General features: G+C 43.1%; 1 protein-coding gene across 4 annotated transcripts in view; it reads right to left on the bottom strand.

Annotated features, from left to right (window-relative positions):
- LOC112068651 (signal-induced proliferation-associated 1-like protein 2) overlaps nt 1-24,112 on the bottom strand; it is a 95,397-nt gene that overhangs the window by 34,505 nt on the left and 36,780 nt on the right. For all 4 annotated transcript variants that reach the window (XM_024135840.2, XM_024135838.2, XM_024135837.2 and 1 more), the window contains exons 2-9: nt 20,563-22,300; nt 17,798-17,925; nt 15,801-15,989; nt 12,209-12,383; nt 10,131-10,234; nt 7,483-7,640; nt 3,945-4,524; nt 896-1,170 (exon numbers count right to left, since the gene is read on the bottom strand). In XM_024135840.2, coding sequence (XP_023991608.1) covers nt 896-1,170; nt 3,945-4,524; nt 7,483-7,640; nt 10,131-10,234; nt 12,209-12,383; nt 15,801-15,989; nt 17,798-17,925; nt 20,563-22,030 — 3,077 coding nt within the window. In that variant the 5' untranslated portion in view covers nt 22,031-22,300. The remainder of the gene's footprint in view (nt 1-895; nt 1,171-3,944; nt 4,525-7,482; nt 7,641-10,130; nt 10,235-12,208; nt 12,384-15,800; nt 15,990-17,797; nt 17,926-20,562; nt 22,301-24,112) is intronic.

Genomic DNA, 24,112 nt, shown 5'->3' on the forward strand with positions numbered 1-24,112 from the left:
CACACGCTTTTTCAGTTCTGCCCACAAATGTTCTATGGGATTGAGGTCAGGGCTTTGTGATGYCCACTCCAATACCTTGACTTTGTTGTCCTTAAGCCATTTTGCCACAACTTTGGAAGTATGCTTGGGGTCATTGTCCATTTGGAAGACCCATTTGCGACCAAGCTTTAACTTCCTGACTGATGTCTTGAGATTTTGCTTCAATATATCCACAGAATTTCCTTCCTCATAATGCCATCTATTTTGTGAAGTGCACTAGTCCCTCCTGCAGCAAAGCACCCCCAAAACATGATGCTGCCACCCCCGTGCTAGGAACAACAAAAGGCCACTAAACTGTGCAGTTTTGTCACAACACAATGCCACAGATGTCTCAAGTTGAGGGAGCATGCTAACTAAAGGAATGTCCACCAGAGCTGTTGCCAGAGAATTGAATGTTAATTTCTCGACCATAAGCCGCCTCTCCAATGTCGTTTTAGAGAACGTCCAACCGGTCTCACAACCACAGACCACAGGTAAACACGCCAGCCCAGGACCTCCACATCCAACTTCTTCGCCTGCGGGATTGTCTGAAACCAGCCACCCGGACAGCTGATGAAACCAATGAGTATTTATGCATGTAATAAAGCCCTTTTGCTGTGAAAAACAAATTCTGATTGGCTGGGCCTGGCTCGCAAGTGGGTGGGCTTATGCCCTCCCATGGCTGCGCCCCTGCCCAGTCATGTGAAATCCATACATTAGGGTCTAATGAATTTATTTAAATTGACTGATTTCCTTATATGAACTGTAACTCTGTAAAATCATTGAAATTGTTGCATGTTGCATTTATATTTTTGTTCTGTGTAAGAATAAAACAGCACAAGTTTAAGTGCAAAGAAGGTAGTGGTGTTTAACCTACCTCCTGGGCGTACCGTCTTCGTGGGGCTGGACGATGACCACACTGACTGTGTTGGACGTGCGCAGCAAGTCGATCATCTGCTCGTGGGATAGTGTGGCCACAGCCACCTTGCAGATCTCCATCAGCCGGCTGCCCGGACGGAGACCCACCTGCCAGGCGAAGCCAAAAGGCTCCACGTCCGCCACCACGCCCTCGAAGTTGACGTGGAATCCCAGCTGGCCCAGACCGTTCCGCCTAAGGGTCACCTCCACTGTCTCGCAGCCCCGGGTGACAATCTAGGACGACATGACCAAGAGAGTCAATTCCAGCCTACTCTGATCTAATGGCTTCATTAGGGTTTATCCATGTTGGCAACTGTTTTGATACGTTATGAGCATTACCTTATAAAGCCTACTGTAGATCAACCTTTACCCCAGTTAACCTCATGGAGGGGCAGTAATTAGCAACTTTGTGGTTTGATCTAATCCACACAAAAACAAAAAACTTCAAAATCGCACGAAGCCAATGAGAACTTAAATCATTATCCCTTTCCAAGATAAAGTTGGTTGAAAAGACTAAAGGGCTCCATTCAATCAAACTTGGCAACAAAAACAAAATATAGTCCAAAAGTAGCCTGAGCTGGCCTCTTGAAGCGCAGGAAACAGTTACGGGATTTGACAAAAAACGTTTGCCAACAACAGAAGAAATACCTAGATAATTTCAGAACAAACCAGCCAATCGCACAATGTCAAGCTCTGCAGAGATTAGGGTCGTCACGATGCCAAAGGTAAAAAAAAACACCATCTGTTTGGAGTGGCAACGTGTCACTATTTTTCATGCAGACTCCCCAGTTCTTCACCCCTTTTTGGCGTCTTAAAGCCTGGGCGTACGAGGCTAATGGTATCGTAACAACCCTAGCAGATGCTTTAGACACCTTTGGATTATGCCATTTAACTGAAATTTAAAGGGCCTGGGACAGAGGGCTCAGGGACACCCGACCCCATACGACCTCTCGTCTCCCCCTAAATAACACAATTATCAACCAAATGACTCAATCAATTACAGGCAAAAAAAAAGCAGGAGGAAAGTACATGCCCCGGCAGGCGTTTATTACCAACAGTGATTCAAGAACAGTAACTTCTAACAACAAACATATTGTTGTGAGGCTGAGGTAAAGTGGCGGTATAATGGGGGACATCTGCTGACTTGCTGACTGAACTGCTGTGACTTGGGCCGGCTCCCAGGACTTGAGTAACCTTCTCAATGCGGCATTAACCCATAGTAAACCATTTAACTAAACAAGATCTTTTCACATCAGATCTTTTACAGATCTGATTGGTCAAAATACCAATTAGTGAAAAAATATCAGAATTGGGCTACCTGTCTAAATGCAGCCAAATACTGAGGTACAAGGTTTTATGCAAGTGTCTTATGATATTAAACTACAGTTAAAAAGTTTGGGGTCACTTAGAAAAATCCTTGTTTTTGAAAGAAGAGCACATTTTTTTGTCCATTAAAATATCAAATTGATCAGAAATACAGTGTAGACATTGTTAATGTTGTAAATGACTATTGTAGCTGGAAATGGCAGATTTTTTTGGGAATATCTACATGGGCTTACAGATGCCCATTATCAGCAACCATCACTCCTGTGTTCCAATGGCACGTTGTGTTAGCTAATCCAAGTTTTTCATTTTAAAAGACTAATTGATCATTAGAAAACCCTTTTGCAATTTTGTTAGCACAGCTGAAAACTGTTGTTCTGATTAAAGAAGCAATGAAACTGGCCTTCTTTAGACTAGTTGAGTATCTGGAGCATCAGCATTTCTGGGTTTGATTACAGGCTCAAAATGTCCAGAAACAAAAGACCTTTCTTCTGAAGCTTGTCAGTCTCCTCTGAGAGTTCCTCTGTCCAGTGTCTGTGTTCTTTTGCCCATCTTAATCTTTTCTTTTTATTAGCCAGTCTGAGATATGGCTTTTTCTTTGCAACTCTGCCTAGAAGGCCAGCATCACAGAGTCGCCTCTTCACTGTTGACGTTGAGACATGTGTTTGCGGGTACTATTTAATGACGCTGTCAGTTGAGGAATTGTGAGGGGTCAGTTTCTCAAACTAGACACTAATGTACTTGTCCTCTTGCTCAGTTGTGCACCGGGGCCTGCCACTCTTTCTATTCAGGTTAGAGTCCGTTTGTGCTGTTCTGTGAAGGGAGTAGTACATAGCTCTTCAGTTTCTTGGCAATTTCTCGCATGGAATAGCCTTCATTTCTCAGAACAAGGACAGACTGACGAGTTTCAGAAGAAAGTACTTTGTTTCTGGCCATTTTGAGCCTGTAATCAAACCCACAAATTCTGACGCTCCAGATACTCAACTAGTCTAAAGAAGGCCAGTTTCATTGCTTCTTTAAATCAGAACAGTTTTCAGCTGTGCCAACATAATTGCAAAAGGGTTTTCTAATGATCAATTAGCCTTTTAAAATGATAAACTTAGATTAGCTAACACAACGTGACATTGGAACACAGGAGTGATGGTTGCTGATAATGGGTCTCTGTACGCCTACGTAGATATTCTATTAAAAATCTGCCATTTCTAGCTACAATAGTCATTTACAACATTAACAATGTATACACTGTATTTCTGATCAATTCAATGTTATTTTAATGGACGACAAATGTGCTTTTCTTTCAAAAACAAGGACCCCAAACTTTTGAACCGTAGTGTATGTCTCACGCAGAAGTGGCCAATCTTCTCTCTGGTCGGTCCAGTGTGGGTACAGCCAAGCAGTAACAAACCCAAACCCAATTCAAGTGATCAACTAAACCTAGTCTTCAGTAAATACTTGGAGAAGTTGAATTAGATATGTTCCTTGTGGGTCCGATTGGCGACCCCTGGTTTAAAGGACTTTAACACTGAGGCGTGGTTTCCCGGACACAAATTAAGCCTGGACTAAATATAATTCTCAATGGAAGATCTTAATTGAAAATAATGCTTAGTCCAGTATTAGGCTTAACCTGTGTACAGGATGTGTAGCACTGAATTATGTTGTCTTTTAGCCTAACACAACCTTCTTACCTCCAACCTCTGCATGATCTCCCGGACGTCGTCCCAGCATCCTTCCAGCGTGGAGAACACCACACACTCGCCTCGCTCGTAGAAGAGCCGGACGCTCCCAGATGTTGCGCTCCAACCAAGGACGTCGCGGCTGTAGCAGTTGAACACCACCTCCTTGGACACCTCTTCGATCAGCACCACAAACTCATTGGAGACGGCCAGCAGGCAGCCAATGTCCGCCGACTGGCCAAAGTCCCGGGCCACCACGGCCCAAGTGACTGCCCCGTAGCTCTGGAGGTGGGCGTTCCGCCGGGGTCGGCTGCGCTCCTTCTTCTTGACACCCAACGAGATGAAGCTAAACTTGGCCGCTGAAGAGTCCACGGGGTTGGCGCTTACAAAGTTCTCGGCCAAATCTTTCAGGTACTCTTGTCGCGTGCGCATTGCCATGGCGCGGAACTTGTCCGACTTATGCACCGCATTCTCACCGTTCATCATCTTGGCCAGAAGGAAGTCCCGGAACATGGCCGACTTTGGGAAGAGCACCCCCTGGGGGATGGGAGGACCGAAGGCGGGCACGTCTTTAGATCTGGTGACCGCCACACTAAAATAAAGACAAACAGCTATTTTAATCCCTCTGTCGTTTACCATCATGATAGTTTATAAGTAACACAAACAGGTCAAAACAATACATTTGAGAGAGATTTGTTGGGGGGGGATTTGAATTAAAGCCACTCCCTGGAAATGAAAAGGTTACAAACTGTTGTTCTGCCAATCCAAAGGGCAATTACAAGAGCAGAACAAGTTGTTTCATGATCAACTGTACGTCATATTAGATAGCTAAAGTGCTGTTCCATTGGGTGAATATAATTGACTACACAAGCTTAATTTTAAAATCCTCTATTATAAATAGAGGTGTGGTTTCAGTTTAAACAAATAGAGGTTGTTTCAACCCTCACAGTGGTGTAGGTAGTGACAAGTGTGGAAGTTATCCACGACACAAGCAACTGGTGTTTCTGACTCAAGACTCAGGTCCTCTAACAGTAAGGGCCGGAAATCATTTTAGTGGATTTGAATCGTACAGCAGCATATCCAAATCAAATCAAAGTTTATTGGTTGCTAACACAGATTTGCAGATGTTATCGCAGGTGCAGCAAAATGCTTGTGTATCTAGCTCCAACAGTTCAGTAATAGCTAGCAATTAAAAAACGTAAAATACACAATCCAGAAAAATAACGAGCAATGTCAGAGACTGCAATATAAATATATATATACACACATATGTATATACACACATATAATGGTGTAAAGGCAGTATGGACAGTATTGTCCAGCAGTTGATATATAGGTTGAGCCATGACTAGAATACAGTATATTGAGTGCATTCGGAAAGTATTCAGACCCCTTGACTTTTTCCAAATTGTGTTATGTTACATCCTTATTTTTCCCTTATCAATCTACACACAATACCCAATAATGACAAAGCAAAACAGGTTCACACATTTTTACTTATTAAAAAACATAAATATCACATTTACATAAGTATTCAGACCCTTTACTCAGTACTTTGCTGAAGCACTTTTGGCAGCAATTACAGCCTCGAGTCTTCTTGGATTTGAAGCTACAAGCTTGGCACATCTGTATTTGGGGAGTTTCTCCCATTCTTCTCTGCAGATCCTCTCAAGCGCTGTCGGGTTGGATGGGGAGCGTTGCTGCACAGCTATTTTCAGGTCTTTCCAGAGATGTTCGATCATGCTCAAGTCCGGGCTCTGGCTGTGTCACTCAAGGACATTCAGAGACTTGTCCAGAAGCCACTCCTGCATGGTCTTGGCTGTGTGCTTAGGGTTGTTGTCCTATTGGAAGGTGAATCTTCGCCCCCAGTCAGAGGTCATGAGCGTTCTGGAGCAGGTTTTCATCAAGGATCTCTGTACTTTGCGCCGTTCATCCTACCCTCAAATCCTGACTGGTCTCCCAGTCCCTGCCGCTGAAAACATCCCCACAGCATGATGCTGCCATCACGCCTCACCGTAGGGATGGTGGCAGGTTTCCTCCAGACGTGACTCTTGACATTTAGGCCAAAGAGTTCAATCTTTGTTTCATCAGACCAGGGCATCTGGTTTCTCGTAGTCTGAGAGCCTTTAGGTGCCTTTTGGCAAACTCCAAGTGGGCTGTCCTGTGCCTTTTGCTGAGGAGTGGCTCTGGCAGCCTTGCATGCATTCACACGCTTCAATTACTTACTTACGTCAGCCACGGAGGACGAAAGCACAGAGTTCTGGTGAGCATCGGTAGCTATGTCGGCGGCTCTATGTTGTTTTCCTCGAAACGGAAGAAAGTGTTTAGCTCGTCCAGGAGTGAGGTGTAGGTGTCCACAACGCGGCTGGCTTTCCTTTCATAATCCGTGATTGTCTGGAGTCCCTGCCACATATGTCTCGTGTCGGAGCAGTTTAATACAACTCCACTGTGTAATGTTGTTTTGCCTCTTGATTGCGTTACTGAGGTCACGCCTGCTTGTACAGGTCCACATTCCCGTCACCTTGCCATGGTTAAATGCGATATTTCACACTTTTAGTTTTGCGCGAATGCTGCAATCTATCCACGGTTTTTTGTTTAGATGAGTTCTAATCGTCACAATGGGACAACATCCTCTATGCACTTCCTTATGAACCCAGTCTCCGAGTCAGTGTGTACGTCAATCCTACTATTCTCAGAAGCGACCCGGAATATTTCCAGGTCCGCATGATCAAAACAATCTTGAAGCATAGATTTCGATTGGTCAGACCAACATTGAGCAGTCCATACCACGGGAGCTTCCTGGACCCGTTTGCCTATAGGTGGGCAGGAGCAGAAGATAGGTGTGGTCTAATTTTCAAAGGGAGGGAGGGGGATGACCTTGTAGCCCGCCTCAAAAGGGAGAGTAGCAATGATCCACGGTCTGTGTTGCGCATGTAGCACAGGAGATGTGTTGATTGGATTTCGGTAGCGTTTTCCTCAGATTTCCTTTATTAAAGTCTCCAGCTACAATAAATGCCGCTTCAGGATAAGCGGTTTCCAGTTTGCACATAGAAAAGTGTAGTTCCTTGAGAGCCGTCACAGTGTCGGCTTGGGGGGGAATATACACGGCAATAACGATGACCGAATAAATGTATTTTGGGGGGTAATGCGGTCAGCATTTGATGGTGAGGTATTCCAGATCGGGAGACCGTTACCACAATCACACAGTTGGACAGAGAACCCTGCTGGCTGAATGGACAATATATCCGCAGAGTCATGATTCTGTAAAAAAAAGACTGTTATACAGTCCCTGATGTCTCTCTGGAAAGAGATCCTAGCCCTAAGCTTGTCAACTTTATTGTCCAGGGACGGAACGTTAGCAATGGAGGGAGTTGACACTTGATTCAACAATCATTAATAGAGGTACTTCTTATAATGATTGGATTCCAGCCTTAATGAAATTGGGCCCTTAGGTACATGAATGCTTGAATCAATGCAAGTTAATTGAAACCAGCTTTACACATCTCTCACACCATGCATTTTAGAAGTGTCGGCGGTCCGCTTTGCTCACCTGTAGCAAACATTTTCTGTGCAAGGGTTGTGGACTCTGACGATGATGAACACGTGCTGGAAGTGTGAGCGAATGTTTTTGGGAGTGAAGGGAAGAGCACCAGATTCCTGGAAGATGACGGTGACGATGTCATTTCCAATGTGCCTCTTCCTCAGTAGCTAAATGGCAAGAAAAGGAAACGGAAAAGAAAAAGCACATTAGAATTCAGAAGAATAAATGCCCTTACAGTACATGAGAGACTAGGACAAGGTCTCAAAGGCTGATGAAGACCTAAATGATGGAAATCTATCCCATTCTAGAACACAAGTCAAGCTGTTAAGTGGTCAAGGAAAGGATATGGAGAACAGTAAAACTTGTTTATTTGTAGTCTATCAGAGGGCCTGTGGGAGCTACAGTTCTGTCATATTGCTTATACCTCTCATATCCTTGCCAATCAACAGAAGTGCTAAAGGCAGTGGCTAGGGTCCAGGGTTTCTTAACAGGGCGATAGCCTCCTCACCAGGAGGCCATAATCTGTTAAGTCCCTTGGTGTAGGTGGTAAACAAACGGGATGAGGGGTGGAATTGACTGGATAAAGGGGCTCAAGTAGTGGCAGAGCCTCTGCCGACCTTGGGGGGGGGGGGGCTTACGGCTAATCTCAGAAATCAAATGGGATCCCAGGGGAGGAATGAAACTTCAAATCCTGATAATCAAGGCCCAAGACACATGCGAAGCCCAAGACACATGGCCCGTTCTAATTTCGTAAAGATCAGAAAGACACTGGCCCTCGTTCCTGTATAGGTGGCTTTCTATGAACGCTGGGCAGATTGCGGCATGTCCAGGAATCAGGATTGCCAGATGGCCACAGCTTTAAGATGGCCTAAAATCTTTTTTGCTGTAACTTAATTTCAGACCTGCAGAATAGTCCATTAATAAAAATAAAAAAACTGATCTGAATGCTGTTCCCAAGAGCTTTACGTAAGATACTGCTTACGACTGCAAAGCAAATAGAATCAACATGGTGCACGTGACAATTCATTTATAGGGCGTGTTGCTATGGTCTAGATAGAAAGACCCACCCAGGCATATTCACAGACACCAAGCAGAGTGGGAATTGAATTGAGGAGTGCATGCGAAATTGTTGTCGTGGCAACATCTCCAGAAATATCATTTCCAATTAACAAGTCACTGACTGGGGGGAAATTATGCGCAACTCTGAAATGAAGAGTGCCAATTTCTAATATTGGAGAGCAGATTGTGACTAAAGGATCAACATGGCAAGATACCTGCTGTAGTAAAGGGTTATAAACTATAAGAAATGTTCATGATAAGGATCACTATAATGAAGATTAAAAAAAGGGTTGCATTTAGAGCTAACTTCATTAACATAAGTGATTTAAAAAAATATTTTTCAAAGCAGCTTAAAAAATGTGAGCTTGACTTGAGTTTCTGGGGGGGGATACCAAGCTAACATATGGAATTGTTAAGATGGTCATATCAAGGATCATTTAGCCATTTGATTTAGAATTTTAGAACGCCTTTAGGTATCCCCCCAAAAAATATTAAAACAGTATTTGATGAAACATTGAATTTGGGCTTACTGAACTTAGCCGATAGAAAACACATTGATAACATATTCATACATGTAAAAACAGATCCTTTGTAGATAGTAAAAAAAAGTACGTTTGTTTTGAAGTGTCTGTCCTATATTTGAGTGATATAAGATCAGGAAACTATTCTATTATTTTTGAACATATTTAACCCAATTTTTTGGGCACTAAACTATTTCCATATATACTTTAATACATTTTTTAAACTGGTACCGGGTTGCCAGTTAAACCCATGTAATAAAATAGATAGCAACTAGCTTAGACGGATTTTGATGGGGATTTTTTTTATTATGCCAATTAATTTCCGCGGCTCTGCGACAATCTAACTCAAGAGGGTTATGTGCAGTGGTGTAAAGTACTTAAGTAAAAAAACGTTGAAGTACTACTTAAGTAGTTTTTGCGGGTATCTGTACTTTACTATTTCTATGTTTGACTACTTTTACACTCCTAAAGAAAATAATGTACTATTTACTCCATACATTTTCCTTGACACCCAAAAGTACTTGTTATAATTTGAATGCTTAGCAGGACAGGAAAATGGTCCAATTCACACGCTGATCAAGAGAACATCCCTGGTCATCCCATACTAAGGTATCTTTACTTCTACTGAAGTATGACAATTGGGTACTTTTTCTACCACTGGTTATGTGCACATTTCAAGTTTAGATTCAGCCCTTAATGTTTCAAAAGCTGACCTACTAGATCTTTATGTTAATTATCAAAAAGTTGTTAACTTAACTTCTTTTGAAGTGGCACTCCAAAATCTGGATTTAAGGGCAGTTACAACAATATTCAAATACCTCAGTGGCAGTGACATTTGCCGAGACCAATCTCTCAGACTACTTTCACAAAATGTTGGGGGCCCACTGTGGGTGGACACAGATTGACTAGAGCTGCTTTAAAAGGGATACTTGGGGATGTTGGCAATGAGGCCTTTTAGCTACTTCCCCAGAGTCAGATGAACACGTGGATAAAAATGTTACGCGTCCGTGTCCAGTGTGAAGGAAGCTAGAGGTAGCGTTGCTAGCAGATACCCAGAGACTTCCAGAGTCCACTCACCTGTTGTCTGTTGTTGGGGGTGTAGGGGAGCAGTGTGGACACGTGGAACATCAGCTCGTAGTCTTTGTAAGTAGTGTAGAGAGAATGTGTTCCGGTGGAATCCGCTGTAACACCCAAACAAAGAATTTAGGTCAGAGCAGCTCAGACGGAGACATTCTAAACAATAGAATTGAAAAGAATGCTATACTGCAGTCTCCGGGAAAAATGATCTGCAATAAGATCATTGTATTCTGCAACAATAATCCTGTGGTGTTGCCAGGGACGGACTGGAACCAGAAATGAGCATTTCTAACATTTGTTTTCGTGAGGCCCCCCACAGCCCATTTGTTTTCGTGAGGCCCCCCATTATTAGTCAAATAACGATAATACAGCGCAAATGATTTTTTTAAACAAATGTACACAGGACCACTGGGCTGACAGACCTGCTATCTTGCATTTGCCTGAAATGCCCTATGGCCAGTCTATTTCTGGGTATTTATAAATGGCCCGTTCTCTTTCCCTTGAGCTCAGAAACAACACTGGCCCTTGTTCCTGTATAGGTGGCTTTATATGAATGTTGGGCAGATTGCGTGTTATGTCTAGGAATCAGGTTTGACAGACGGACACTGCTTTAAGATGGCATAAAATCTTGATTGCTGTAACTGAATTTCGGGCCTCCAGAATAATCAAAACAGTGATCTGAATGATTTCCCCAAGAGCATTACGCACAATACAGCTTAGAACTGCGAAGCAAATAAAACCAACATGGTACACATGACAATAAATGTAAAGAGAGTGTTGCTATGGTTTAGATAGAAAAGAAGATAATAAACAAGTAAAATAAAAGCTGAAATATTTACTACACAACAAACATAAGAATAAAAACTAAAAAGAGTGACAAAAACTGAATGACTAAAAAGCACCCGAAGGAAAAGCAAAGCTAAAAAATATATGTTTTAAGATCTCTTATACAGACATACTGCTCGTTCTGTGCGTGATTTCCTACAAGATCGGAATGTCAGTGTTCTGCCATGGCCAGGGAAGAGCCCGGATCTCAATCCCATTGAGCACGTCTGGGACCTGTTGGATCGGAGGGTGAGGTCTAGGGCTATTCCCCCCAGAATGTCCGGGAACTTGCAGGTGCCTTGGTGGAAGAGTGGGGTAACATCTCACAGCAAGAACTGGCAAATCTGGTGCAGTCCATGAGGAGGAGATGCACTGCAGTACTTAATGCAGCTGGTGGCCACACCAGATACTGACTGTTACTTTTGATTTTGACCCCCCCCCTTTGTTCAGGGACACATTACTCCCTTTCTGTTCGTCACATGTCTGTGGAACTGGTTCAGTTCATGTCTCAGTTGTTGAATCTTGTTATGTTCATACAAATATTTACACATGTTAAGTTTGCTGAAAATAAACGCAGTTGACAGTGAGAGGACGTTTCTTTTTTTGCTGAATTTATATACACATATGGGAATCAGTACCAATCAGTCCTGGTGTTGCCAGCATCAAGCAGAAGGCAACAACAGCTCTGAAGTTGGCCAAACTCATACAGTACCTCTATAGACTTTAGTCATATCTCCATATACAGTGGCTTGGTTTTCATATTCAACAAGATAACTTGTTTCACATACTCCACACTTTCAAAGCGAAGGAGAAACAAAGGATAGGAGCTGTGTGGGTTTGGGTGTGGCGGAAACAGTATTGACTGATAGGAACAAACATGGAAGGTAGTCCTTCGCTGCATTAGCAAAACTCTCCAAGGCACTTGTGTGTATATTTTTTTTTTTAAGTATTATAAAATAAAAAATATTTTTTCAGTGTACAGAGAGACATGGACTTTTTTTGTAGTTCTTTTGCGATCTACCACATTTTTTTAATACAGAGAAAAGGACTAACTTCTAAGTTTGCTCCTATCAAAAGATATGTCATTCAAAACGGCATTCTTCTTCTTTTCAGTTGGTCCGTACAAGATGATATACAGTACGTGTCCAGCTGGGCCCTGATCTTCTAACTTATTGCACATTTATCAACCATATGATAAATCAAATGCGAATAAAACAAACAACTGGTGTGTGTGTTGAGCCGTGAACACTTACTTTTGTTGTCCAGCTGGGCCCGGTACTTGGTGAAGCCCTTCAGCCTGACCTTCTGGCCCAGCAGCTCCATGAACTCCTCCAGGGCGGGGCTGGCACTCTCATTGTTGTACATCTCCTCTTCGGTGCTCTGGCCCGCCTGGCAGTACATGATGCCCACCTTGTGCTGGAAGCTCAACTGGAACCACAAAGAACAATAGGGGGTTATGACATGTCAATGTCTGCCCAATATCCATTTATTCCATGCTAATGGGTGAAAGAACATTGTAATATAGAGGTGGGTTAGCAGACACCTAATGTCTGTTTATTCCATGCTAATGGGTGAAAGAACCTTGTAATATAGAGGTGGGTTAAACAGACACCTAATGTCTGTTTATTATACGATAATATATATTTTTTATCTCAATTCAAATCTTATAAAAGGTAACTGGCATAACGCTTGTGAAACATTTCTCAAAATGTTTGGGCTCATGACCAAATTATAGCAGGTGCTATTTTTCACAAGACACGTTATTTCAGCGCAACACCGAGATGGGACATAACAGTATTCAACAATGTGTTCCTCCTTATCTACACTCTTGATTGAAATGCTCTGTAGTGTCAGAGACGAATGCCGGCGCCGGTGTACGGTGTCAAATTAGACTGAAACGCCCATGTAAGCACTCAGGGAGGAAGGGCCTTTTCCAAGAGTTTTACCAGCCCAAGTGGATTTTATCTCCTGCTATCAATACCTATTACCTGACACCCGGTGCTGAGATCGTTCATTTTGAGAGCTAGTGCTAAGTGCACTGCGGAGCAGACACACACACAAAAAGAGGAAGTAATTACAGTGCGAGTGGCCCTCAGACCACACCTAACTGTTGGTCCTGAATCATTTAATAATCTTAGAAATGCTATAGGATGAAACGTTGTTTTTTTTTGGTGTGTGGGGAGGCTTGGGGTGTGTGGTGCAAGACCGGGATCAGTAGACACTTGTGAAACAAAAGACAGTGGGGGGTGCCCACTGCTCACAGCTAGGCGACATGACGAGACGAGCGGTCAAAAGACAAATGTATTAAAATCTAGAAAAGTCCCAATTTGCTTGGCTGGTCTCTTCTCATCTCTCCTAACACAGGGAATAAAGGAAATAAAGGGTCTCGCGCCTCCTGGTGCCGCTGCGGCAGTTGTCGTGGCAACACTGCACAAATTCAGTAGGAGCCGAGGCCATATTGTTTTGGACAAGGGGAACGGAAGCTGTGCCGCCTTAGTGAAGGATTCACACTTGAGGGGGATGGGGGAAGTACTGCTGGTAAAGCGACGTTAGATTGCCATTGATTGTTGTCTTCACTATGTATCTCCACGGTTGCTTAACGAGTAGCTAAAACAATAATAGCATTCCAGTCCTACTTACGGTAGATATAACCGGTGAAAGCTTATTATGATATTATGAATATCACATCAATGAAAGGTAATGTAATTGAATTCAGGAACATGTAATTAAACTTAAATCGAATTGAGGAATAAGAGACGTGACCCCTAGATATTCACAGAGGTCAAGAGTCCCCCTCCTCGCTCTCCAATAGATTTACAAACCACCCGCCACTTTCCGCCAATGACAGAGGCTTGTATGAAACTTGATCTCGTCATTACTCTTATTGCAGACCGATGCAATTTCTCCCCCTGCTGTTACTTGCTTTAGGAATCGATCTGTCTCGATGCACGTCTCTGGTTACCCAGGTAGCCAGTTACAAGGGAAATACAGCTTATTGTTTTCCCCCTGTCCAGAGTTGAGTGAAGCAATCAAAATCTGCAGCGTAATCCCTTGTTGTAAGCGGAAATACTTACTTATGACAACAGTGATGTAGATTGTATTAGGGTGTGTCATATTGTGCACTCATTTGCAATACAAATACCGTAGTCATTTACACTACCGTTCAAAAGTTTGGGGTCACTTAGAAATGTCCTTGTTTTCCATGAAAACAGACATGAAATGAGTTGCAAAATGAATAGGAAATAGAGGCAAGACGTTGACGAAGTTATAAATAATTGATTTTTATATAAATAATAATTGTGTCCTTCAAACTTTGCTTTCGCCAAAGAATCCTCAATTTTCAGCAATTACAGCCTTGCAGACCTAAGACATTCTAGTTGTCAATGTGTTGAGGTAATCTGAAGAGATTTCACCCCATGCTTCCTGAAGCACTTCCCACAAGTTGGATTGGCTTGATGGGCACTTCTTACGTACCATACGGTCAAGCTGCTCCCACAACAGCTCAATAAGGTTGAGATCTGGTGACTGTGTTTGCCACTCCATTATAGACAGAATACCAGCTGACTGCTTCTTCCCTAAATATTTATTGCATAGTTTGGAGCTGTGCGTTGGGTCATTGTCCTGTTGTAGAAGGAAATTGGCTCCAATTAAGCGCCGTCCACAGGGTATGGCATGGCGTTGCAAAATGGAGTGAAAGCCTTCTTTCTTCAAGATCCCTTTCACCCTGTACAAATCTCCCACTTTACCACCACCAAAGCACCCCCAGCATATCACATTGCCTCCACCATGCTTGACAGATGGCCTCAAGCACTCCTCCAGCATCTTTTCATTTTTTCTGCATCTCACGAATGTTCTTCTTTGTGATCCGAACACCACAAAAACTTAGATTCGTCTGCCCATAACACTTTTTTCAAATCTTCCTCTGTCCAATGTGTGTGTTATTTTGCCCATCTTAATCTTTTATTTTTATTGGCCAGTCTGAGATATGGCTTTTTCTTTGCAACTCTGCCTAGAAGGCCAGCATCCCAGAGTCACCTCTTCACTGTTGACGTTGAGACTGGTGTTTTGCGGGTACTATTTAATGAAGCTGCCAGTTGAGGAATTGTGAGGGGTCAGTTTCTCAAACTAGACACTAATGTACTTGTCCTCTTGCTCAGTTGTGCACCGGGGCCTGCCACTCTTTCTATTCTGGTTAGAGTCAGTTTGCGCTGTTCTGTGAAGGGAATAGTACATAGTATTGTATGAGCTCTTCAGTTTCTTGGCAATTTCTCGCATGGAATAGCCTTCATTTCTCAGAACAAGAATAGACTGATGAGTTTCAAAATAAAGTACTTTGTTTCTGGCCATTTTGAGCCTGTAATCGAACCCACAAATGCTGACGCTCCAGATACTCAACTAGTCTAAAGAAGGCCAGTTTCATTGCTTCTTTAATCAGCACAACAGTTTTCAGCTGTGCTAACATAATTGCAAAAGGGTTTTCTAATGATCAATTAGCCTTTTAAAATTATAAACTTAGATTAGCTAACACAACCTGCCATTGGAACACAGGAGTGATGGTTGCTGATAATGGGTCTCTGTACGCCTACGTAGATATTCCATGAAATAAAATAATGAGCCGTTTCCTGCTACTATAGTCATTTACAACATTAATAATGTCTACACTGTATTTAGGATCAATTTGATGTTATTTTAAATGGAAAAAAACAAGGACATTTCTAAGTGACCCAAAACACACACACTTTGAAAATATGGAGTAGTTTTATTACCTTTTTAGATCAGCAAAATGAAGACTGTGCAAGAGGTGTGGAGATTTTCACTAGCGACTGCATGTCTATGGTCACTCACCCCCTGTTGGTCCAGCTTGAGGAGCTGCTCAGGGACCTTGGGCGAACTGATGGCCAGCCTGAGACACTGGATGTTGAGCTCTGGGACCACATACTCCAACACCTCCTTCAGCGGTAGGCCCCTGGCCATGCCATGCTTGGCGGTGGAGGGCACGGCGTCTTCCAGGATGGCCCCTCGGAGAGTGGTGAGCTGGGGAGGACAGAGAGAGAGGCTGGAGGTCAGCTGGGTGTCTCGCCCTGACGGTTGAGTTGAATTTCGAGTAACAATTTATAAACTCGTGAATAAAGTTGCAAATTATAAGTAAGTATAAATTATGAATAACTGTTTCATTATTTGCTAAGTTTAACCCCCTAGAGTGTATTGATGCACGGGTGCATCAAAGTCTGTCAGTTTAAGCTAGAGCTGCGTCTCAATCCACCGCGTCACCCATGTCACCCTTCCACATCTGCGTGGAAAGTGGCAGATCTACAGTGCTGTTTGTCAGACCAGGAGACATGCCAACAAAAAAAAAAATCGGTCTTCTCCATCTCTAGCATCCAAACAGTTTGTCACGGGACTCGTTTGAAGTCGGTAACGCTAATGTACTAACGTTTGTCTGTAGTGTCCAGAACCGTTTGGGCTACATATATCACCGTAGAACGGGGAGACAAACGAACGTGATGGTGTTCTCCATTTTGCTCTACGACCCTCACAAGTGACACGGGATCCGTCTAAATGTAACCCATACAAATTAATGGAAGTATGGAAGTAGTTCTGTGCCCAAAAAATATTTCCTGAGCGTTCTTATATCTCCTAGATAAAAGACACACTTCAAAACCTTATTCATTTTTTATTGTATTTTTGGCCATTTATGAATGTGTAATTCAATGCGTTTCTATGGGTTACAATAGTAAAGGATGATCCATGGTATGACCTTCTTAAAACAATTCCATGTGGCAGCTTAGAAGCCCGCAAACGGCTTAGACTTAAGAATTGAGCACATATAGGCGTTACAATCATTACAATTCATAAGGATTTAGGTACAACATTGAAAGCTTATTCATGAAGTGTAAGCATCTATAAAGGCTCATTTGTTAAAGTTGTTATTAAAGGTTCAAAATTTGTTGCGGATGTCAGAATCTTTTCTGCACCCATGTTTCAAGAGCAACATGATCCTAAATAATGTTTGTAACACATGAAGTGAGTGGGAATCATTTAAGTGTTTGACTATCTTGAGTAATGTAGCTATGATGTTATTTAAAGAAGTATTCCGTTTTTGGGGGGGGGGGGAATGCTTACAAATTATGAAGAATATTAAAAAAATTAACTACATCAGGAAGAAAACGTAAAAGATAAATTACTGTGATATATAAGAAACGTGAGTGATATATGGAGTAGTAACCTAGGATACTTGTGATGAAAAGAGAGTGCCTCCCCAAACAGCTTCACTTTCCCGCTGCATGCAGTTAACCCAGTGAACTGGGAGAGAGACGTTTAAGTTAGGGAATTAGCTTTTAGTAAAACTAAATAGATTAGCTTTTAGCATTAGCGAGTCATAAGAAGTGCAACCACGAACGCCCCACTTACAGTGTCTCATGGGAGAACTAACATATCGTGGGATCAAACTTTCCCTTTAAGAGTTTAACTTCCATTAACTCAGATTAAAAGTTGTCTAATGTCCCATTGGTTTGATCATACAAAAAGTCTGCTCATCTAGTTGACTGTGTATCGTCTCAGAACAGATGTACCTTTTGGTTGCGATTATCTAGAGTTGAACTTGGGGGTTCTGTGGAACTACTTGGTTGAGTTTGAATTCAATTTAGAGGTATTTTCTATGTCACACCATTTGTTGTGATAGAATTCGTTGATTATTCGGTATGTATGAAGGTATGACAATATTCCACGACTTTAGAATTCAGCATAGTCAGCAGTGAGAGTCCACAGTAAGAACCTGTGTACATCAAACATTTTAGGACACCCTCAGCCTTAAGTGACATCTACCCTTTTCAATGATTTACCTCGCTAGTCCGGAAGGTGACCCGGTAGTTGTACTGTGCTCCCTCCTTTCCCTCGTCCAGCTTTTCCCGGCGGATACTGACCGCCACGGGGCCCAAGTTCTCATCCGTGCCAAAGTAGTTCTGGTGATCTGAGGGTAAATGGTAAACGACGGCACAACACAAACGTTAGTTGTGGTTTGGATTATGATATACATAAGAAATATTTATTTTCAATTCACGTAAAATGAAAATGTGCCTTTGGCACTCTGGTTTACAGGTAAAATGTTTTAAAAAATAATTTAAAAAAAAGATTTGCAACAAACACAGTTCAACTTAACATGATTTGCCTTTTGATTGGATTTTCCTTTGCATTCCTTAAACTCCATGAATAGGGCCAACGCGTCACAGATTATAACCCGAGCAAAGCCAGAAAAGTAGACCAAATTCACCAACTAGATGGACCCACTGACATTGCTAACCCATAAAGAGATATGCCTTAACCTAGTGTATCAATAACCCATAAAGAGATATGCCTTAACCCAGTGTATCAATAACCCATAAAGAGACATGCCTTAACCCAGTGTATCAATAACCCATAAAGATATGCCTTAACCTAGTGTATCAATAACCCATAAAGAGATATGCCTTAACCCAGTGTATCAATAACCCATACAGAGATATGCCTTAACCTAGTGTATCAATAACCCATACAGAGATATGCCTTAACCTAGTGTATCAATAACCCATAAAGAGATATGCCTTAACCTAGTGTATCAATAACCCATAAAGAGATAAGCCTTAACCTAGTGTATCAATAACCCATAAAGAGATATGCCTTAACCTAGTGTATCAATAAATCAATGAGTAGACAAAATACAATTCATGTAGTAATGCTCCCTTTACTTGATTAATTGACATGTAGGCATATGACCTTGTAGGGTTCGAAAAGACATGTAACTACAGGCTCATTTCCAGAAATCCTGCACGGACCGAAACCTGCACTGTAGGAAAAACAGTCTTTGTAGTTCCATTAACTTCAGTACGGGTTTCATTAAATTCATCCCTGAAATGAAGTGCATAACAATAAACATAAGTGGAAAGTAGAAAGTGTTGAAAAGGTAAATAAAGGAGAGGACCAGGGGTGTCAAATTCATTTTGCCCCGGAGGCCACATTCAGATTTCAACGAGGTCCGGCAAGCCGCACTGGAAATGTGTTCCATTTCCTCTGTCAAAATATACTCCCTGACTGTCTAGCTTTAACTTATGGGATTATATATATATATATAAATAAACAAAAGTATGTGGATGCTAATCTTCAAATTAGTGGATTCGACCATTTCAGCCAGACCCGTTGCTGACACGAGTAAAAATCAAGCACACAGCCATGCAATCTCCATAGACAAGCTTTGAAGAGCTCAGTGACTTTCAACGTGGCACCGTCATAGGATGCCACCTTTACAACAAGTCATTTCAATAAATTTCTGTCCTGCTAGAGCTGCCCCGGTCAACTTTAAGTGCTGTTATTGTGAGGTGGAAACATCTAGGAGCATCAACGGCTCAGCCGCGAAGTGGTAGGCCACACAAGCTCACAATGAATTGGAACGTCGACGGCGAGCCAGACCGAAACACCCAACATCAGTGCCCAACCTCACTAATGCTCGTGGTTGAATGGAAGCAAGTCCCTGCAGCAATGTTCCAACATTTAGTGGAAAGCCTTCCCAAAAGAGTGGAGGCTGTTACAGCAGCAAATGGGGGACCAACTCCATTTTAAGATATTTGACGAGCAGGTGTCCACATACTTTTGATCATGAAGTGTATATAGTTTGTTTTCCCACAACAACAAAAATCCCAAAAGAGCTTCAATGGTCTATATCATTTATAAATGATACAGAGCATTCGAAAAGTATTCAGACCCCTTACTCTAAAATTGATTTAATAAAAAATGTCCCTCAATCTGTGGCGTCAGGTAGCCTAGTGGTTAGAGCGTTGGACTAGTAACCGAAAGGTTGCAAGATCGAATCCCCGAGCTGTCGTTCTGCCCCTGAACAAGGCAGTTAACCCACTGTTCCTAGGCCGTCATTAAAATTAAGAATTTGTTCTTAACTCATCAGTTCATCATTCTACCTCCCAACGAAGTTTGTGAGAAATTGCCAGAACAATCTGAGACACCCAAAAATATTTTACACCTACGCTGGCGTGGAATCGCCCATCTTCAAGTTTAGCTCAGGTCTGTAAAATGTCTGAAAAAAGCTATTAGCAACATCTTGGGTTGATTGTGGATATTCATATGACTAATATCTATTTATTTTCAACCTACGGATACTGACAAATGTAGAGGGGAAAACTAATGCGCTGCATTGCGACGGTGACTCGAGCGTGACTGTCGTCATCTCTGACATATAAGCGACATTTAAGTGCCTTTAAGTGCCCAGAAGTTGTGGTCAACAAACAAGCTACACTTATGCCATCTAAAAAGCAGAGTGGAAAATTGCAGATTTGACATGTACCTGCAATCTCAGGTGTCATGTTGACGTCTACTCCAGTCAATTCTTTCCTCATTCAATGAGCAGGTCAGAGATTTTCAGCAACCCTCACATTTAGCTACACATGGCCAGATTCTATGGCGTGTCTGCAAACGGTGTGCATTTGTAAACACTGCAAAGCACATCGTAAATGAACTTGAAGAACTGAAAAGCCCCATCTGGCTCTTTCCTTTAAGTTGCTAGAGTACATTATAATAGTATGGAAACAATTTAGTATTAGGAGGTAATCAATGCCTCTCTTACCTTTATTGTAAAAGTACTTGTGGTAGTAGTAGGCCCCCTGGTCAATGTGTTCGATTATATAGCGCTTGTACATGTCCCTGTGGAAAGCCTGGCTCTCCCTTGGCACCTCGAGCACCGACACCCCTGCGTTGGTGCACCGGGTGCTGAGCGATGATTCCACAGAGTAGCCTTGTCCTCCAACCCCATAGTTAGCAGCATAGTCTCCACTCCCATAGCTGGCGCTGCTGGCTTTGCTCAGGGCCACCTTCCTCTCGCCCTCGCCACCAGTCTCATTACGGAAGTACGGGCAGCTGAGCACCAGGGTATTGCTCTTCCCATCCCCTTCATCTGCGTCCATGCTGGCCTTGTGGCCCAGGTCCTCGCAGCTGCCTACGGGTGACTCACAGATGGGCATAGTCGTGGCGCTGTCTCCCAGCCCAGAAGCCGGCGCCTGGCACTGAGAGGCGGCCGATGCCCCAGTGGTAGTGTTCTTCCTGCGACCCAGGTCGGCGCGGTTGGCCACCGCCTCGCTGATGTTGAAGAGGACGCTCTGCACGTCGTAGTGGGCGAAGCACTTCTGGAAGCTCAGGGGCCTTCCGAAGCGCCCTCCGTCCTCCTGGTCCAGGTACTCGCCCTCGCTCTTCACATTCCGCAGCCTCCGGAAGATGGAGGTGTCGGCCTTCTCCGCCTTCATGCGCTGGATGAAGGACTTCTCCCGCTCACGGCTGTAGAGCAGGGAGCTGTCCACGTAGTCGTAGCCCGGGATGCAGACAATGTCGCCTCGCGCGATCTGGGTGGCCGTCTGTAGGCTGGGTGAAAGGGTGGTGTTGAGACGCAGCAGCTCCGGGAAACTCTGTGGAGGAGGCACGCTGGGTTGGTCCGAGCGGTCCTCCATGTGGTAGCCCCTCAGGGTTCCCACAAGGTCTTTGCTGGCGCCGGACAGACTCTGCTTGTCGAGAGAGGACGTGCTGCCATACTCACGGCGCAAGGTGGCCCCAGTGTTGGGGTTGATGGTGGTGTGATCCAAGTCCTCGGCGCCGATGTCACTAATGGTGACCTCGCTGTTGCTCCTCTTGATCCCAGGGAAGCCCTTCATGGGGGAGTGGCTCAGGAGGTCACACAGCGGATACTTGGTCTCTGGGAACTCGGCACTGGGCAACTCCTGGTTCTTTTGGAGGGTGACCTCTGTGCTATGATTTGACGGTCCCTTCTGGAAGGTCGGCACCAGGCTGTCATAGCCTGGTGGAGGTTGTGACTCCCAGCTGTCCTTTCGCTGGGGCCAGTCCGACACCCTCGCCCGGACACCCATCTTGGGCATGGCTGGCGTTCCTTGCACGTTGGCGTTTGGAGGTCCCATGGGCCTCTTTAACGCTTGGAGTTTCTTGTTGAACGGGTTATCCGACTGCATCAGATGATTGGAGCCCTTTGGTTCGCCAGCTACTCCAGCAAGATTCGCTACGTCCTCAGTCCAGAGGCTAGGCGCGTTCATATCCTGTGTACAGGTACCTTACAGTCCCAAATTTCATGACTGGTTTCCAATACAAGCCATTTTGCTCTGGAAACTGCGATCAGGTAGTACTAGGCAAAAACCCAAATCTGGGGTTTCACTTCGCCAGGTCCATAATCCATAGAAAATGATTAGCTTGACAGATCTGCTTGGGTCTCTGAGGGACAGTGCAGCATAGAAGAAGGTGAAGATCCTTTCCTGGTCCACATCAAGCCAATGACCGACACATGGTGATCCTTTGTGGATTCAGATCTTAAAAAGTGAGAAACATAACACAGGTTAATTTCATTCAATTATAACATCAAAAATAAAAACAGATCTAAAATTGCATTTCAACAATTTGTACAAAGGCCTAAACGCAATGAACATCAATTGTCATTGCTATTTCGGTTTAATCAATCGGACCGAGGGCCTACAAACAATGTCCATGTACCAATATTAGAACAAAAGACATATGTATTGCTTTGATGGGGTTTTTGGCACATTGGGAATGGTGTGGCTGAAAGATTAAAGGCCTTTTCAAGTTCAAAGGCTCATTTGCAATAATTTAGAATGAATTATTTCATGTCTCTAGGTGCTGCAAGCTACATGGCTGTAAATGGCCCACAACCTTGTTGAATTAGAAAGATGTATCACAGTTATCTGATCTGTTAATAATGTAACATGCCACACAGCCTATGCAAAAACAAGTAATGCCTCCTAGGTCTTACAGAAGAGTAACAATGTCATATGATATGAATCACCCTATCACTCTCAAAGTCAACTGTTTATCACACTGCCTCTGGACTGTGGAGTCATTCAAATGTTAAAGTTGTGCAGGGCAAAATTTCGGGAAAACAGTATAAAACTGCCAACATTAACCAGTATTTGGTTAGTCATCTTGGAATGTGATTAACCGTGTGAACATGTGACCAACATTTCAACCTTCCTGACAAGTACTGTATGCATTTGAAAGTGATACTACTTACAACATTACTGTGGAATTGCCCTTATTAAAAATTGTAAAAAGAGTGGAGGGGGTATGTTTATGTTAAGGTAAGTTGCATTATTCAGAGGATTTATTTCAAAACAGGCTACAATGTTTGTGAACAAGGAGAAATGTACATCCGTACCAGATTTGAATATCCATAATTCACCATTTCCTACAGTAAACATCAACAGATTTAACACCGGGGGGTATATTAATACCATGTTGGAAAATACCCGTCTGAATATGTCCCAAATGGCACCCTATTCCCTACATAGTCCCGGGTCGAAAGCAGTGCACGATCTTTAGATAGGCCCCAAAACTTTGACCAGACGAAATAGTCCCCCCTACCCTTTGAGGAAAAACACAGGCCTTATCCTTTCATCGGTCTCTCTTGCCTCATTTTTTTGAATGTTGAATGGCTCTGATTGGATGCTCACTTTAACTTTAAGGTTACCATAGTGTAAAAAAATGTGACTAAATAAAGAGTATGATAACTAGAATAAAGTAACATCTTGTTTAAATTTTTTTATTTGTTACAGGATACTTTTGAAGGTGCCACATCCATTCAAACACCATGGACCTTCACTGACTTGTTTATGAATCAACACTCTTTGCAAGAGCCAGACAGTCTACTGCGCACTAATCAGTGTAGAAACACCTCTAACAGACGGCTGTTCGAAACGAGCATTAAGCACTCATAACATCAAGGTGTAAAAGTTATTTGCAATCACTACAGAGGCAGCCGTGCTATGACACGGAACACCGAGGGGGCCCAAGTCGGAGAAACCGATGCCATCCGCCCCCCAATGACGCCCTACTCCATTATTAAAAACACCCTAATAAAATTAGATCAAATTAGAAAAGAGCCCTCATTAAATGCATGGCCTTGATGTCCGACTGCTTGAGAGCAAACGGATCATGAAAGCGTGAGATGAAAACAGCTTGTGACATACTTTCTTCCCCCCCTTCAGTACTCGTCAGGAATCTTATGAAAAGGTTCCCGCTTCGGCAAAAGAAGACAACTTTGGTTCTAAGGCTCGAGTCAGTTATCTGATCTACAAAGCCGAATTAAGTGGATATGGGTTTAGAAGTAC

The sequence above is a fragment of the Salvelinus sp. IW2-2015 genome, unplaced genomic scaffold (genome assembly GCF_002910315.2).
Source record: "Salvelinus sp. IW2-2015 unplaced genomic scaffold, ASM291031v2 Un_scaffold640, whole genome shotgun sequence".
NCBI classification, from domain to species: Eukaryota; Metazoa; Chordata; class Actinopteri; order Salmoniformes; family Salmonidae; genus Salvelinus; species Salvelinus sp. IW2-2015.